Below are 17,318 nucleotides of genomic sequence, written 5' to 3'. Positions count from 1 at the left end.
AGTTTTGGAAAAGGGGCAGAAATGCCTAAACCCCTGCAATTGAAAGCTTTGCAAACCAGAAAAGCAGAGTTAGTGTCTGCCTTGGTTGACAAATGCTGCTATGCTGCATAAGGAGTTGCTGGTGAATTAGGAATGTACCACTGCAGAAATACCTCATGCAAGGGAGCAGTTTGATATGTGGAAAAGACTTCAAATTCTGTGGCTGTAAAGTTTTATTCTTTGCAAACAGTCACAGAAGGTGGAGAGGAAAAAAAATGTTAATCTCACAGCAGCCTCTACCTTCATTCAGCCATAGCAACACCTCAGCAGCAAATTACATGAAAACCACCCAAAACATGCAAATGTTCACTCCTAAACTCCATTTATTTCTATTAAAAGCAACCAACCAAACAAAATTTCATGTAAAATCAGACCAATACAGGTTCATGGTTGCCTGGTATTTATTGTGTGCTGTTTTATGCTGCAAAATACAGAAAAGTGACACAAATCAGTGCAGAATCCCCTGGCTCTGTTTTTGCCATCTCCCTGGTACCTGCTTTCCTAATAGTTCAGTCAACTGGTTTTAATTGGCTGTGTGTATTTTTCATGGAATCATAGATCAGGGGGAGTTTTCTGGGTTTTCTCCTTCCCTGTGTGGCAGAATTTCAGGCTGTATATGTATATGGAGTCACTGGGGGAAGCCCAGTCTGAGAACTCCACAGTACTCACACATCAGTAGTGAGATCTCTTTGTAATTTGCTTTTTGTTTGATCTTTTCCTGTACTAAGAAAGCTGTATCTGTTGTTTACACAAAACTTGCTAATTCGTGTTGTGCCTTATTTGATCAAGAGTTTTAACCTTCTTTTTCCTTGAGTCATCTTGTCATTGAGCTAGAATAAATGTACAAGCTACACAAACAGCCTAAAAGATGTTAATTAACGTGCATGCCCCTGCAGAGCATGTTCCAAGGCTGCCCTGCTTACAAAGGGAACTTTGAGCTTCAGACTGTATATTCATCTTGTCAACAAAACAAAGATGTTTGTGACATTCCTAAAGTTTACTGTGTTCTCAACATATTAGAGTTGCCAAGTAATTGTTTTGCTGGAACCCATCCAAAACATAAATAGAATTTGAATTCTCCTTTAGAGTCTGTAACCCCAATTACCCTCTGCAGCTCCCTTGAAAGGCTGTGCAACTGAACACATAATTATGAAAGACTTTGGAATTATGAAGCAATGTCAAGTTAACTTCAGTTGAATAGCTAGTGTCCCTTTAAAGAAAAGAAAATTCAGTTATTAGAAAGCTGGAAGAGGTTCAAGTCATGTCACTGAGACTTCTCAGCCCTTAAGGAGTTGATTATTTGACTCTTGTATCTGTCTTTTTACCTGGTGCTGAACTTTATTTAATCAGTGCCTTCACTGTTTCCTTTTACATGTCATGCATATCTAGGGGAAAAAACAGATAAGGGCATTGATTAATTAAATTTCCTTTTTTTTTTTTAAGATATTCACTTCCTTTTGTTGGTGAAGATAGATAGTGCCAAGGGTGTTACTGTGTAACCAGAGGAAGGTGTGTTGGGGGTTCTGGGTTGGAGAGATGCTAATATTGAATAGAGCCTGTTTTCTCTTGAGGCTTCTCACTAAACAGAAGCTTTAAAACAGGAGAGAAATTCTGAAGTAATCCCCAGTGCAAATGTTGTCCAGATACACACAACTGAATTGTTTATCCTCACTCAGCTCTGTGCTTGGCTGTTGAATTTTACTCGTAGCAAATATTGGTTTGCTGCCCATTGACTTCCTTTTTTCTGGCCTCTTGGCAGATTTGCAGGGTCAGATGAATAAATCTGTCCCTCCTCCCTTCAGCAGGAAGCCACAGGCAGCATTTCTGTCGCAGAGGCCTCACTGAATGCAAACTGGGTCCCACAGAACAGCATCTTTACCAGTCTCAGTTTGTTCTTTGTTCCCAGCCTATTTTTCAAGCCTTTTCAAAGATCGTCTTGTTTCGGAGTGCAGAGGGACTCAAAGGGAGGACTCCTCAAAGAGGCTTCTATCTGCAGGAGAAATCTTGGCTTTGGAGGGAGTTAGCAACTGGGAAAACCTCTCATTAGACTACAGTTAACATCTTTACATTTCCCTTTACTTTCAGCCAGTCTGAATTTTAGTGCACGTGAGTAATTTCATTTTTACAGTCTCATGAGAGAGTTTCACTGGTTGCCCGTGAGAACATTACCTCCAGTGGTGGTTGAAAATTACTGGGTTTTTGACATATAGTTCAAAGAAGCAGATGTTTCTATGAAGCACAATCTTTATGAATTAAATGGGGACTTCCTGGATGGTGAGTGTTCATCCCAGTACCAGTTGGTATGAAGGGCTCTTCTGCTAAATGATGCTCTTTCTTCTGGAGTGTGTCTGTAAGGCAGAGGATGGTCAGTGTGGCAGTCAGTAGGAGCTGTAAGGGGGCTGAAATATGGTACAACTTCCCCTTCCATTTCTCTGACTTGGCTTTGTTCCTTCTCCAAAACTCCTGAGTTTCATGAGCTCTCTTAAAGTTCTCAAGGTCTCTACACAAACTTCAGAAGGTCATTAAATAACACTTGATTCTGTGACAGGACATGATGACAAGCCCCTCAACATTCCTGTGCTCTTACAAGTTCTTGTTTATAAGTGTAAAATTTTTCTCTTGGCTGTTCTTTGTTAAAAATAGTGTTAAGGTAATTATGAACAACTTTTGGACATGCAAATCTTTGAAATCTCAAGATGAGATCTGCATGGTATTATAGTGCTGTGGTTTGAAAACAAAAAACCAAAACAAAACAAAAAACACAAAACAAACAAAAAAACAAAAACAAAAACAAACCAAAAAAAGCCCCAACCAACCAAAAAAACCACCAAAAAACAAAAGCAAAAAAAACCCACCAAAAAACAAAACAAAACACCAACCCAAATAAAACCCAACAACAAAAAAATGCCAAAAAACCCCACGCCAGATATGGGATAAAAGCCATCACCAAGACATACAGCACTTATTTCAAAAATGCCTAGTTAAGCATATGACCTTTGGATTTAAAAAGTAATTACCAAAAGCTCATTTCATATGGGCTCCTTTCTCTTTCCCCTCATGGATGATTTGTATGGGCTTCCATGTTTCCATTATCAAACTGCTGGAGGGATATTGCTACCAATGATTTATATGTCTGGTGCACTTTGGTATTTTTGGTCTTTCTTCTAAAATAGCTGAAAAAGCTTAAGCTGAAGCTTATAAATCACTGTGTGGTAAATTAAGTAAGGTTTTAAATAAGAGATTGTGACAAAATGAGCTGAGCCTTCTTTTTCATAATCATCATCATTAAACTTGGCTGTGGAAGAAGAGGCTTGCATGAATTAGGACAAATAACTGCAGCAGGCAGATCAGTGGTTATCCAGTGAGTTGTTCAAACATGGGGTGAGTTTTTTCTCTGCTTTGAAATCTGGAACCATCCAGCTCCAGTCCACCCAGCTGTTGGCTGAACTGGCCCTGCAAGTTCCCAGTGGGCAGCAGGAAACTGCAGCGATTGCTGCCTCAGCTGAAAATGCTGCATTGATTCAGGACTTCCCTCTGCCTTGGAGGAAAGAGAAAACTGCAGGTGTTTTTTCTGGTGCTGAGAGTAGCAGAATGCTGCTCAGGATAGTTGGATAGAGATATTTTAAGTCCTTTCATGTTGTAATTTTAGGGTGCTTGAGCCTTGATCAAGTTACCTCAAGTAACAGGAGCAAGTCTGTGAGCTGCCCCTTGCCTGGTGGGGTTGCCTGGTGGGGCTTGAGAAGGAGATGGGGGTTCTCAAGGCAGGTAAAAACCTATTTCTGCTGCAGTTTCTGTCCATGTGAGGAGTAATGGTATAAGAGGAGTACCTGGAAAGAGTTTATTCACTTGAATTCAGAAACAGCATTAGTTTCAGGCAGATCAGAAAAAAATGTTTAGAAATGAGTGAGAACTGGTGTACATTTCTTTATGGTTGTGCCAGAAAATACACAGAGCACTAATTCCTCAGTAGTCCTGATGCCTTGTGCAGGCTGACCTAGAACAGAGGCTGGACAGAGTTAAAGAATAAAATGGGGATTTATTAAAAGGCCTCAATGGATCCACCTTGGGCAGCGCAAGAGCCCAGCCAGGGCTGCACCCAAGATGGACCAAAATGCTCACAAAATGGACAACTGGTCATGGGGTCTCTCACTTTTATAAGTTCTGCTCCATTTGCGCATTGGAGTTAATTGTTTAATTACAGCTTTAGCCCATGCAGACCTATTCTTCTTGTTTTTCTCTCTTCAGCCCACATTGTTTGTGCTCTTGGGCCTGAGATTGGGATCATTTGTCCTTGGTCTCCAGCTAGAGAAGGAATTGTTTTGTCTCCCTGCTCTGTGAAGAGAGCTCACCATCCCATAATGTGAAACTCAGACCCACACACTAAAGCAGAACAGAATCTGAAAAATATAAAAGCTGAAACCTGAGGCATCAGTCCAACTATTAGATGCAGTAGTCTTACTCATATCATAACAAAATCTGATCAGTTTGTTAAGAATAAAGTGCAATGTTTGTGATAGCTTGTTGATATTCCTCTCATTTACAGAGTGTGTTTGTCAGTCTTCTCTGCTAGAAAGTAAAAGTTGTGAATGGCATGACTGTGTGGAATTAACTTTTGACTTGAGATTAATATTTGAAATTAACCTCAAAGTACTATGAACTTACTTTACTACTGCTGGAGCTCTGGTATTATCAATGTCACAACTGAAATTCACAACTGGACTTCTATTTTTCTACATTCCTCAATTAAAAGGAAGCACATAAAGCCAAACAACTTGAAATAATTGTTATCCCAATTGGAAGAAGGATTTCCTAGTGATGAAGCAAGATTCAGTCCTGCTGCAAGTGTGACCTCTAGTGGGAAAACCCAGTTTATCAGTGATAATGCAGTGAATTGCTAAGTAATTCAGTGTTGCAATATTCATTATGTCTGATGTTGCAGCATTTTCAGGACTCATTAATGGTACAATCCCTGCAAGGCACTGTACTATCTACATTAAAAATAAAATTTATTCCCAAGAAAGCTCCTGTAAAGTCTCAGCACGTTTTCATAAAAGCTAATTTTTATAGAAACATGGTCTCAGGTTTTCAGGAAGAGGATTGGAAACACATTCAATTGCAGAAGCAGAAATTGCTTGGAGAACGTTTCCTTGTCACAAGTCTTGTTGTTATCCCACAACAATAAAATATAATTGCAGTATTACTTGTGTGCAAATCTGTTGAGATGTTTCTAGATACCGGCTCTGGGAGCTATTGTTAGAAAAGATTTATCATGCCATTAAACAAGGCAAGAGGATTTGGAAAAATAATTCAGGAAAACAGTCTGAACACGAAGTACATGGTACAGCAAACAAGAACTGCATATGGTATTTCTCATATTTGGATGAAGACAAAGTTGTTCATAATCTTAAATTATCAACATATGTAGGCTGCAGACTGTTTAATCTTCAAATAAATGCCTATTGTTCCTGTATTTCTCACTGAATGGATTTTTTTACATTTGTATTTCCAGCTTTTGCAAACCAGCAAGCAACTACTGGGTACAGACAGCAGCTTGTTTAGCTTTGAAATAGTTTTGACTTTTGGCTAAACACGGTTAAAAAAGGTCTCTTGTGTACTTGTGGGGTTGTTTTGTTATATTTTGGGGGTTTTTTTACAGTTTGAGTATGCAAGATTTTACCTGATAAATCATGGCTAAGCTTGTTACTTGACAAAAAAATCTATCACCTGGAATACTTATTGCATTTTTCTGATGCCAGTGTCCTGCACTGGCCATGGAAAGGCAGCATTGCCAGGCGCTGCAACAGAGAGAGGGACAGCCTGACACATCCACAGCACCTGAGTCACTCACTGAAGGTTCCCAAAGCCCCAAAAAGCTGAGATCTTCCCCCAGAAGTGGGAGTTTGGAAACTGCCTTGGGGCTTCAGTGAGGAACTTCCAAGTGTACCAGGAAAAGGGAAGTGTTCCCTAGGAACTGACATTGAGTTTTGATGCCGCAAAATGATAAGTATGAAAAGAGGTTTGTATGCTGGGACTGACTGAAGTCTCTTTCTTCTTATTTTAAGGGTATGAACATAATCTTCCATGTGGCTTTGGCTCTTTTAAAGGTAAGTAATCTTTTGAAAAATTTATTTTGTTTTATTAAACTAAAACACTGATTATCTTAATATCATGTCTAAAGGAACAATAATAGTGGGACCTCTGGAGAAGGGAATGAAGGAGAAATATCCATTTGCATAGAAATGTCTTCAGAATTGTACTTATGATAGATATGCTTTTATTAAACTTAATAATATCATAAAGCTTGTGGAACAAGGGATACAGTCTAAAGATTTAAATGTCTCATGTAATAACTGTGAAGAAAACAATTCAGATTCATTTCACAGCATATCTCTTTTGTGTCTAGGTTCTTTTGTATAAAACATTGACTGGTATCAAATGTATTTGTGATACTGAGAGAGGAAAAGAAATCTCTAATATGGGGAACTTCTGTGTCACCATCATATTTTCTGAAAAATCCTCTTTGTCCAGGATTCTTCTCCTGGGAAACTGAGAGGCCTCAGAGAAAAAGGAAAACAATATTAAGTCTTTTGCTTCTCCTGTGTTTTGCTGCTTTAGAATGTGGTTTGGAGATTGTTTGTCCAATAGGTTGATTGGTTTCATATGAATGGTTTTGATTTAATGAACAATCATGGTCAGGATGTGTTGGACTCTGGAGAGAGTCACAAGACTCATTATCATTCTTTGTAGCCTTCTGTAAGTATCCTTTCTCTATTCTTTGGTATAGTTTAGTATAGTATTCTTTAATATAATATCATATCGTAAAATAATAAATTAGCCTTCTAACAACATGGAGTCAGATTTATTCCTTCCTGCCACAGGGCCCCCAGAAAATACCACACTTCTGCCTTTGCTATGGACACAATATTTACCTAAACAAATAAACCTGTAGGTAAAGCACTGGGTGCAGTGAGATGAGCTCAGAGTTATCTTACACTGACCTCCATGAGTTGGCTCTGGTTCAAATCCAACCCACATGCAAGCACACAGTATGGAATTTGAAATTTGACAGGGTAGAACAACCTGTCACTCCTAACACACCCATCCCATAAAGGGGATACAGACTGGAACCACTGCACTCCTGCTGCTCCTCCAGTGGGATTTCCTTGTCATTTTCCTAGAAAGAGGAAACAGCTGCTGATTGAGTTACTCAGCAATGAATAATTCTCAGAGATTCAGCTTCTATGGCACAAAATCCTATGGCAGAAGTGCTCCCCACCAGCAATATACATCCATGTGCTCCTGTGAACAGAGCAATTTGAAAATTTCAAGCATGTATATTTGCCCAGAATCATGGCATCTCCGGAGGTGGGAGGGACCAAAGGATCACTGAGTTCAATTTGAGGGCAGGTGAATTTAGGGAAGTACTGCAGTGTGGGCAGGAGATAGTGCCCACTATCCTTATGGGGAGGAAGTATCCAAAATAACCTGTGCTTTCCTGTTTTACAAAAATTATGTAGAAAAATGGGGTTGTGACTCTCTACCCAAATGCATGTATGTAATGAAGACTCCTAGAAACAGGAAATTGGTTTCATATATCTTTCCAGGGAAGTGCTCCTACACAAATTGAAATTTGTAAAAAGGAGGAAGGAAAATGCATGCTCTTTGCTTCCTGTTTCATGGGGGTTTTTTGCAGCTGTGGGGGCTTTTTAATATGCCGTTTTTCCAGGCCAGTACAAATAATGGGAAACCTGGTTATGGCGTGCTAGTGAGAGGAATAGTGGATTTGTCTTTACAAACAAGCTCTGGGTCTACGGGGAGAGAAAAGAAACAATGGGAAGGATTCCACTGATTGATGAATGGAAAGAGATATTTGTTTTTACAAATAAACTTTAGGTTTGCTGATAAATGAAATTAGACATTGAAAGATGAAAGAAGTAATGGGGAAGAAAAACCCTTAAATTCCATAAGAATTAAAAATTAAACGGGAGGGTTGTACATTAGAGGGAAATCTTTGGTATCAGGTGTATTGGGAGGACTGAACCTCTCAAGTACCTCAGCCAATGGGGAAAGAGAGAAGGGAAATGTGGCTGGGAAATTGGGATAAAAAGGAGGCTGCATCCTCCAAAAATTTGAGAGACCCCAGGACAATGCCCCATGGCCTCTCCCTTTATTGGAATAAAGTAAAAGGACTCTTCTGTCTCCTTTTTGGACACAAACCTCTGATGTTTGTGGATTAATTTTCCTGACACTAATGAGGAAGGAAAAGGAAGAACCCAGCCCACAGCCAGCAGGTTTGCTGCTGTCATGGCAGGAACAGGTTCTGGGAAGAGGCAGAGGTGCCAACTCAGGGATCTTAAAGCTAAAGAAGAAAAGGAAGAGAACTTGCACAGAGCTGCAGATGGCTGACAGGGTTTTCAGGGAAGGAGAACCAAGTTCAATTTAATTATGAAAGCTTTGGGACCACCTGCTGCTGTGAGAGGGAAGGGTTGAACCAAGGTTAGCAGCAGAACAAGTGTTTAGAAAATATAACTTTGGAAAGAATTCGTGGGTGTCATACAGCAATCAAGGAATTTTTTCCTGCTGAGCAATTAGCCCAGTTTCTTTTAACCACAAGTTTTCAGTCTTCATTTTATATATACCCCATGACATGCTGCTTGTCCAGTTGACTGTTTCTATTTGGATATTCCAGAAGAAAATTGTGACATTGACATTCTCTGAAAAATGCCTTCGCCCAGGATTTTTCTCCTGGGAAGCTGAGACGCCTCAGAGAAAAGGAAAACAATTCTTATCTCATTTGCTTCTCCCGTGTTTTGCTCATGTGGAGTGTGTTTGGAGATTGTTTACCCACAGGTGATTGTTTCATTGGATTCTGCTGTGAGTTGTTTTCACTCTTTGGCCAATCAGGGCCAAGCTGTGTCAAGACTTTGGGAAGTTTTCAATATTATCTTTTCAGCATTGTGTAAATATCCTTCCTGTATTCCTCAATATAGTTTAGTATAACATTCTTTATTACAATATAATATCATAAAATAATACATTAACCTTCTAAGAACATAAAGTGAAATTCATCATTCTTTCTTCATCAGGACACCCTGCAAATACAATAGAAAATTCAATAATATAATTTTTCACTCTTATTTATAACTATTTTCTAAGTTAAAGAATTGGGTTTAATTCTGCTTGTGGCAGTCATAGTACTTCTTCTTGCATGTGTATGCTGTAGCTGCCTGTTTTAGAAGTAATAGACACTAAAAAAATGGTAAAGGAGGTTTAATGAGACAAAGTATTTCTATAGTGCAGCCAAACAAAGAAAATTGAGGTAAGAAAGGTAAGATTCTAAATCAGAAACACTCACCTAAGAGCACAGTTCCACAGTGGCATGGAGGTGGAGCTGGTGCTTATATAAAATTGAATTAGCATTCTAATTTTCTTTCAGCAAGAATTGCTCTTCTGTTAGGGAAGAAAATAGTTGAGAATGAAGTCATTTTTTTCTTATTCAAATGTGTTCATAATCTCTCCTAATCATGAGGAGCAAAGTGGTTTAGTGTGGTGCTCTTTTCAAGTTCTAGAACCTGAATATGCTGCAGAAAAACTGCTTTTAAAACTGCATTTCAAAGCTCTTGTCTGTCTCTGATTCTGGAGTGAATGAAAACAACTCCTAAGGATTTGTTCTTTGTTAAAAGAGAGCAATTATTCTCTCGTCCACAATCTCTTGGATTAGTGTAAATTTGGATAAGGGAATACTGAAGCTGTTATTGTGGAAATGCCACTTTCCTTGCTTCTAGTGAATTGTGTGCATCCAAATCCCTCACTAAATAGCAGTAGAAGAGAAGCTTTTATCTGGAACTCTCCTGCACCCACAGCTGTGTCTCACAGGGAGTGCTGTTAGTTTGGACACGACAGCGCTACTTCTGTGACCAATTGCCTGAGACATCTTGGCGCAGTCATCCTCAGAAAATAAACATTTGAGACACGGAGGAATCCTTCCTCTTCCCTTCTCCCACACCCTGAGTATGCTTGCAGCAATGAACAGTTGGAGGATTAAAGCTCTTTAGCTGTGAAAACCAAGTTTGGGCATTAATCTGATTTCTTATCAAAGGCAGACATGGAGTTCTGTTCTGTAGCATCCAAATGTGCTGCACAGCCTGCTTAGGGTCCCCAGCTGGTGGCACTGTCTCACACTGGGAGTCACTGACTTGCATCATGTAGGGACTGCATCTGAATTACCCTTCAGCATCCTCAGCTGCTGGAAATCCTGACTCCTCACCTCTCATTTTCTGAGCAGTGGAAAATGCAATGAAGCACTGGCATGTGAAGAGAACCCCAGTGTGGAAAAAGGCAGCATAAAAATCTGTGGTTTAAAACAACCCAACAAACAGCATTGATGTTTTAATTTTTAAAATCCCATTTAAGGTGATTAATGAGAATGACAGGGAAAAATATACCCTTCCAGTGCCAGCACACTTCCTAATCCCATGTGTCATCAGCTAGTTTGTTTCTTTGCTGGAAATTATAAGCATTAAAATCCTCACGTATGCTAAGAAAAAGAAATAAATTGTAAGCTTCCTTTCTTATTTTAGTATTTCATAGAATCGTAGAATGTCCTGAGCTGTAGGGGACCCCCAAGAACCATCCAAGTCCAGCTCCTGTCCCTGCCCAGAGCCCCCAACAATCCCACCTTGTTCATCCCTTGGAGCATTGTCCAAACCCTCCTGGAGCTCTGGCAGCCTTGGGGCTGTGCGCATTCCCTGGGGAGCCTGTGCAGTGCCAGCACCCTCTGGGGAAGAACCTTTTCCTAATAACTAGCCTAAACTGTGGTGTTGTGAGGTCCTCAGGACGAGCTGAGAGATGAGAATTTGACTCCATGTTCTCAGAAGGCTGATTTATTTTATTATATTATATTAAAAGAAAATGCTATACTACCACTATACTAAACTATAGAGAAAAGATACAGACAGAATGGTAAAAAAGAATGAATAATAAAAACCCCTGACTGACCAGAGTCCCGACACAGCTGGCTGTGATTGGTCATTAAGTCAACACAATTCACATGGAACCAATCAAAGATGCACCTGTTGGTAAGCAGCCTCCAGACCACATTCCAAGCAATCAGATAATTATTGTTTTCATTTCTTTTCTGAGGCTTCTCAGGAGAAAAATCCTGGGCAAAGAAGTTTTTTCAGAAAATATCATGGTGGCACTAAACCTCCCCTGACCCACCTGCAGCTGTTCCCTGGGGCCTGTCACTGGTCACCAGAGGGATTTCCCTGATTGATTCTTAAATCTTGTTTATGGTCTTAGAACTTGGCAAAACTAGCTAAAGGCAAACTTTATTTTGGAATTAGCAAACTGAGGCAAGAATTAAACAAGGCAAGAAGATTTGGAAAATATAATTCAGGAAAAAAATTCATGATTGTGCAGAATTCAGGCTCTAGATTCACTATGTTGTGGCTGTTAATTCCTGAAAAGGCAGGGAAGAGCATGTGGTCACTGGAAATGTAACAGTGAACCAGAGGCTTTAAAAATAGGTGCACGGCCAAACCTTTCATTTTTAGAGTTCATGTCCTCATCCTCCTTAAGTGCGTGATCCACAATACTTAAGCTCAGTTTTGCTTACTGAGTTTTAAGCTGTGTGACTGTTAAAAAATATGTTGCTTAATGCTAGAGGAAAGCTATAGTTCTGATCAAGAAGGTTTATAATACTGAAAAGAAAATGGGTAGAAAGGAGTGAGAAATGTTTTTGTTACTGCTTGTGTTTTCCAGCCAGTGCCTTTGTTATCTTAGAGAGATTTACTCTGGTCCCTATAATATCTTAAACCCAGTACTTTTCTGCATTTTTCCTTGAATTCAGGTCAAGATGAGCAGCATTTCTAATGGGCCTTGTGAGTTCTGACACTCACTCCTCCTCTCTGCATGTGATAGGTGATACCTGAGTGTTACACAAATAGGAGAGTTGTGTTTCTTGGTTATTTCTGCTGGCACCTTTCAGTCTCAAAGCCCTTTCAGTCAGTCAGTGTCCCAGACATCAGGGAGCACTATCCCAATTACAATGGCAGGGATGGCAGATGTAGATTCTAAAAGAAAATGTGTCAAAATTACCTTGCTTAAGGAGGGTTATTTATTACCTTTATTTCATTCTGTATCTGGACTGAAAAGACCTCCTGGGCTGAAGAACTGCTTCTCTGCTCTGTTGTGTCATTATGTGATACAGCATCTATTTCAGAACCTGCACCAGCAGCTTTCAGAACTGTGCTGGAAGGCCATTTCTCTTAGTCCTGATGAGATTTATTACTGATGGTTTTACCCTCAGCTACTCTTACATCAGCATTGTCCTTCAACCTAAACAGTTCCCTTCCAGCACCACTCCCACTTGCTTTTATCACCTTGAAATGTTGGTAGATCCCATTCACATTGTTTATTAAATAACCCAGTGCTCTCAGTGTTGTTGAACTCCTGTGCATCTTCTGCATCACCTCCAGGGTGACTGGATCTTTAACAGGGGTCACATAATGTTGTATTTTCTTATTTCTAAAGAATTTTGCTCTGATAACTCTGAGGACTGTGTTGTGCTCTTATGTTTGTGTGAAATATTATTCCTGACTAACCAGAGGGTTCCACAAATACTTTGTCTCAACCTTAGAAGGGAATTTGTGTAATAGCAAAAATTCTGAATGAAATTGGGCTGTACTTCTGTATACATTCACATTTCAATTCTTAAGGAACACATCATCAATTGTAGGTTTTCTTTCTTCACTTTGTCTTCCTTGGGCAGACATGTGACCTAACCCCTCTCAGATTTTACCCAGATCAGTTCTCTCCTGAATTTCCACTTCCACCAGAACCTTCAAATCAGATCTGAAATTTTGTTCTGTGTTAAAGGCACAGTTTAAAAATTTCTCCTTGTGAGAAGTGGAGGTAGTCAGAGCAGTCATCTGTCTTTGAGCACCTTAAGTCCTGCTGATCATGGGAAAGTTCTACCCTTTCATTCCCTCAGGGGAATGTGTGGCTGCCAGTGGAAACTGAAATGACCAGTGGGACATCCCTTGGGATTGTGCCTCCCTTGATCATCTGCTCCTGAAATTATCACTTGCCACAATCTAGCCTGGGGCATTAATGTTTCAAAAGTAGTCTTGTCTTTTAAGGAAATGAAAAAGGAAGAACACAAGGGATTCAAGTCATCACAGCAAGTAAGAAAATCAGTTATATCCTTTATATGAAAGCAAGCAATATAAGAAAAAGTTTGAGTGACCAACTTGTTCCATATCTTACAGAAATTCTGTGTAATCGTATTGGCTAAGCCTCTGAAGGCAGTGAAGACTGCATGGGTGCTTGTTTTAGGTAAAACTTGCATATTGCCAATGCAGATAATTCAGAAATGTCAATTGCCTTTGAGTCAGAAATGAAATTATGGCAATTATTGTAATTTTTGAGAAGTATCAGATGAAAAGTGCACTAAGACTGTAGGTAATGTGACTTAGGCCTTGTGTTGAAGAGTTTTGATTCTTGCTCTGTTCTTTCTTTGCATTTGCAATGGCTTGATGAGCCTGAACTGATTTTTAAGTCAGCATTGCTTTAGGCTAGTAGTTGACAAAGTGACAAGCAGGACTTCTTTCCAGCCAGAACTGGGTTTGATTCTAGGTGAGCTGGTTTAGTCTGCTGTATAAATGCATTACATTTTCAAAAGGCTCTTCTCAAGGAAAAAATCAGAAATATCCACAGTAGAATCAAAGGCAAAATAGATGCCCTTTATTTTTATATCACCTTTTTTATGTCTTCTTCATGTAACTGATTCCAGCTAAGAACCGACACCTGAGGAAGTGAAGAGGATCCTGAATTCTTTGGAGCTAGAGATCAGAACCATCTGTTCTCCAAATTCAGGCTTTAAGAGGCTCTCAGAGTACTGGTTTTGTATTTTTAATTGAAGATTTCCTTAAATTTTAAGTTTTGCTGGGCTAAATAATTCTTCCCACAGACCTACTTTCTCTACCCCAAAAACCTCTCTTGGGTGACTTTTGGAGATTATGTCTTTAGAAAGAGAAATCTGTGCTTGAAAATGTCCAGAATCATTCAACTTCCAGACCACTGATTTTCCAGCCTTAATATAACAAATTTTCTATTTTTACAAGTCCACATTTATTTGTGTGTTGAAAATCCATCCTGTGCTGATTAGTTAGTCTCTCTGCCCATTTGATCTCCTCACACCTAAAATCAGTTCTGCTCCAATTCGGTGAATGTTCACCCTAAGTTTTGAATTTTGAGGGTGGAGAGATACTCCCTTTTCAAAAAGAAGATTGATAGCAGAGAAAATAACATGAAATTTGTTGACCTGAATGTCCTTAGCAGCACTGAACTGTGATTTATATATTAATGATTCCTATTATATCATGTGTTGGTAATTTCTAGATGTTGGAAAGATAGGATGGTGTTTTCAAGGTTACATACAGTTCTGACTGAAACCATTATTTTTATTATAATTATTTTAAATAATTATTAAATATTTATACATAAAAATAAATATTATAATTATTTTAAGTATAATTTAAATATAGTGTGTCTATTTCATGTACCTAGTAAATCTTATCATTCTTTGGGAAAATATTTTCTTCAAGATTGTGATTGAAGTGAATGAAAACATACAAATCATTCCACACCAGCCTTGTACTGGCTTGTCTACCCCAGTGTCTCATTGCCAGCAGCAGATATGTGGGAAAGACTTCTAAGAATTTTCTTTTGCCTCTGGCAATTTATGTCTTGAAAACTCTGAGAAAAAAGTGGTGTCGCATGTTTAATAATTCTGCATGGATTGTTATTTCATGGCCTTTTTTTGCTGGCTTTTTGAACACGTGAGTGAGTACCGCAGAGATTTTCTGAGTTTAATGATTATTTTGTTTTCTTTGGACCCTGTGACTTTCATGTGAGGTTCCTGTGTCAGCAGGCATTTTGGACACTTGCTGTCTCTTCATTTTCTCCACTACACTCAGGACTTTATAAGGCAGCAATTTCTGTTTTCAAGGCTTAATAATCACAATCTGTTCTTATCTCCTCCTTTTGGAACCTTCTGATTCTCTCTAAATACTTCTCCATCTCTGTTATCCCTCTTTTGAAAAGGGAGGATCAGCATGGTGAATGATGCCAGAGAAGAATCCCACATGAAGTTACTAAAGAATAATGGTGTTCTCTGGTTAGAACTCTGCTCTTTCCCTGTCAGCTCCCACCATTTGATGCATTTTGTTGACCTCCACTGTGCACTGATCTGGTATTTTCATAGGACTCTCCTCAGTGAGTCCCAAGATCCATTTCTGAGTAGCAATTGTCAGCTCTCAGTCTATCATTTATGTGGAAAATTGATGCTGTTCTCCATATGTATCAATTTAGATTTATCTGCATTGACTTTCCTTGGCTGTTCTACTGCCCAGTCACTCAGTCTTTTATGGCCCTTCTGCAGTTCTTTATTGTAACCCCTGTCTTTAAATCCCTGAATAATTTAGGAGATCTGCAGACAATCATCCCATCCTTCCCCTTCTTTCCAAGGTGTTCAGGAACCAACCAGCATGGATCCCTGCTGGAACCTGCTGTGGAAACCAGTTGGTTTCATGTTCTCTCCTTTGCTAAATCCAGATTACACAGCTTTAATTACCCCTGCAGAATAGAAAACACAAAGTAATTTCTGCTAAGAGGTAAATTCTTACTGTGGCCATGATGTCATTCATGTGGACTTTCAGAGCTGTTCTGGTGCTGAATGTCTTATCCTTTGACAGGAGTAGACTAATGTCACTGTCATGTTTTCTGAAAAATCCCTTTGCCAGGATTTCTTCTCCTGGGAAGCTGAGAAGTCTCAGAAAAAAATTATCTTGTTTACTTCTCCAGTGTTTTGCTGCTTTGGAATGTGGTTGGAGATTGTTTATCCAACATGTGAATTGTTTTAATTTAATGACCAATCACAGTCAGCTGTGTTGGGACTCTGGAAGGAGTCACAAGTTTTTCATTAGTATCTTGTTAAGCCTTCTGTAAAGTGTCTTTTCTTTATTCTTTAGTATAGTTTTAGTATAGCATAACATAACACAATCCTTCTAAGAGCATGGAGTCAGATTCATCAATTCCTCCTTCATGCTGAGTACCCTGAAAATACCACAGACTTCAAATATAAACTTTTTTCTTCCCATCTTAGTCTATTTAGCTTTTCAAAGTCAGTCATTTTTGCCACGAAAATACAGAGATTTAATATTTTAAAATGTAGAGATTTATAAAGGACTGCCCATCAAGATCCTTGGTATCTTGGTACAGAATATAGATAATTTCAAGTAATATTCTGTATGTTTTTGTATACTATGAGACTATTTTGGCATTAATTTCTTCTGAGTTCAGTGGGCCTCAGCTGTGTGAGTCTGAACTGCATCAGAGCTGTGTGAGTGAGCAGGCATTTCATGGATAGGAAGGCCAGAAACAGAATTTACCTGCACTTACAGACCAGATAGACCATGAGAGGGAAGTCAAAGCATGAGTAATGTGTGTTTATCCTCAGATATCTTAGTTTCTGACTTAGTTATTACCTTTTTGGCCATTTTTAGGTTTTAAATTCACTTCAGTCAGGCCCTTCTGAAGAATTTGAGACAGCAATCCAATGGCATACATGAAGGAAAAATCACAATTCCTGGTCAGACATGGATAAAAATAAGATGTGTGTTCAGTGAGGATATTGAAATAAATAAGAATGGTAGGAAATCTAAAAATCCGAATGATGATTTACAGTTACACTGTGTGAAAGGAATTGCTGAAAAACATGGAACAATGGATTTCAGCTGATAAAATTAAGGAGATTTTTTGGTCAAGCCTTGGAAGTTTTTGTATTTGAAACCTCTTCTTTAAAAAAATCCAGGCCTGATGTAGAAAATATAGTGATGGTAGTAGACTACATCTCTTGGGAAAATAATCCTGCAGGTAATTTTCCTCATTCCTAAAAAAATGCACCTCATTTATAACCTGAATTCACCTGGCTTTCCCCTCTAACTATTGGATCGCATTACAAATTTTTAGACTTCCAGACTTTTTTTAATCATCAGTTAATCCCATTTTTCATAGGCCTAGACCTTAACCAAAATAAACCAAACCTGAATTTCTATCAGAGCTATTAGCTGATTAAAGTCTGATTTACACAAGAATTAAAGGCTTTTGACACTGCTGGTGCTCTGAATTCCCCATCCTGTTGGGGTCACTGGTGGCTCTGTGCCTGGTCAGTTCTGTAATTCTTCCCAGCACTTCCAGTGCTCTTACTTTTTCCT

At 39.0% G+C, this 17,318-nt stretch overlaps 1 protein-coding gene across 3 annotated transcripts in view; it reads left to right on the top strand.

Moving 5' to 3' along the window:
* Positions 1–17,318, top strand: part of RABGAP1L (RAB GTPase activating protein 1 like) — a 229,205-nt gene that overhangs the window by 145,261 nt on the left and 66,626 nt on the right. For all 3 annotated transcript variants that reach the window (XM_058030211.1, XM_058030210.1, XM_058030212.1), the window contains one exon: positions 6,102–6,143. In XM_058030211.1, coding sequence (XP_057886194.1) covers positions 6,102–6,143 — 42 coding nt within the window. The remainder of the gene's footprint in view (positions 1–6,101; positions 6,144–17,318) is intronic.

Source organism: Melospiza georgiana, chromosome 9 (genome assembly GCF_028018845.1).
Source record: "Melospiza georgiana isolate bMelGeo1 chromosome 9, bMelGeo1.pri, whole genome shotgun sequence".
Classification (NCBI taxonomy): Eukaryota; Metazoa; Chordata; class Aves; order Passeriformes; family Passerellidae; genus Melospiza; species Melospiza georgiana.
This window is presented reverse-complemented; position numbering and strand designations above follow the sequence as displayed.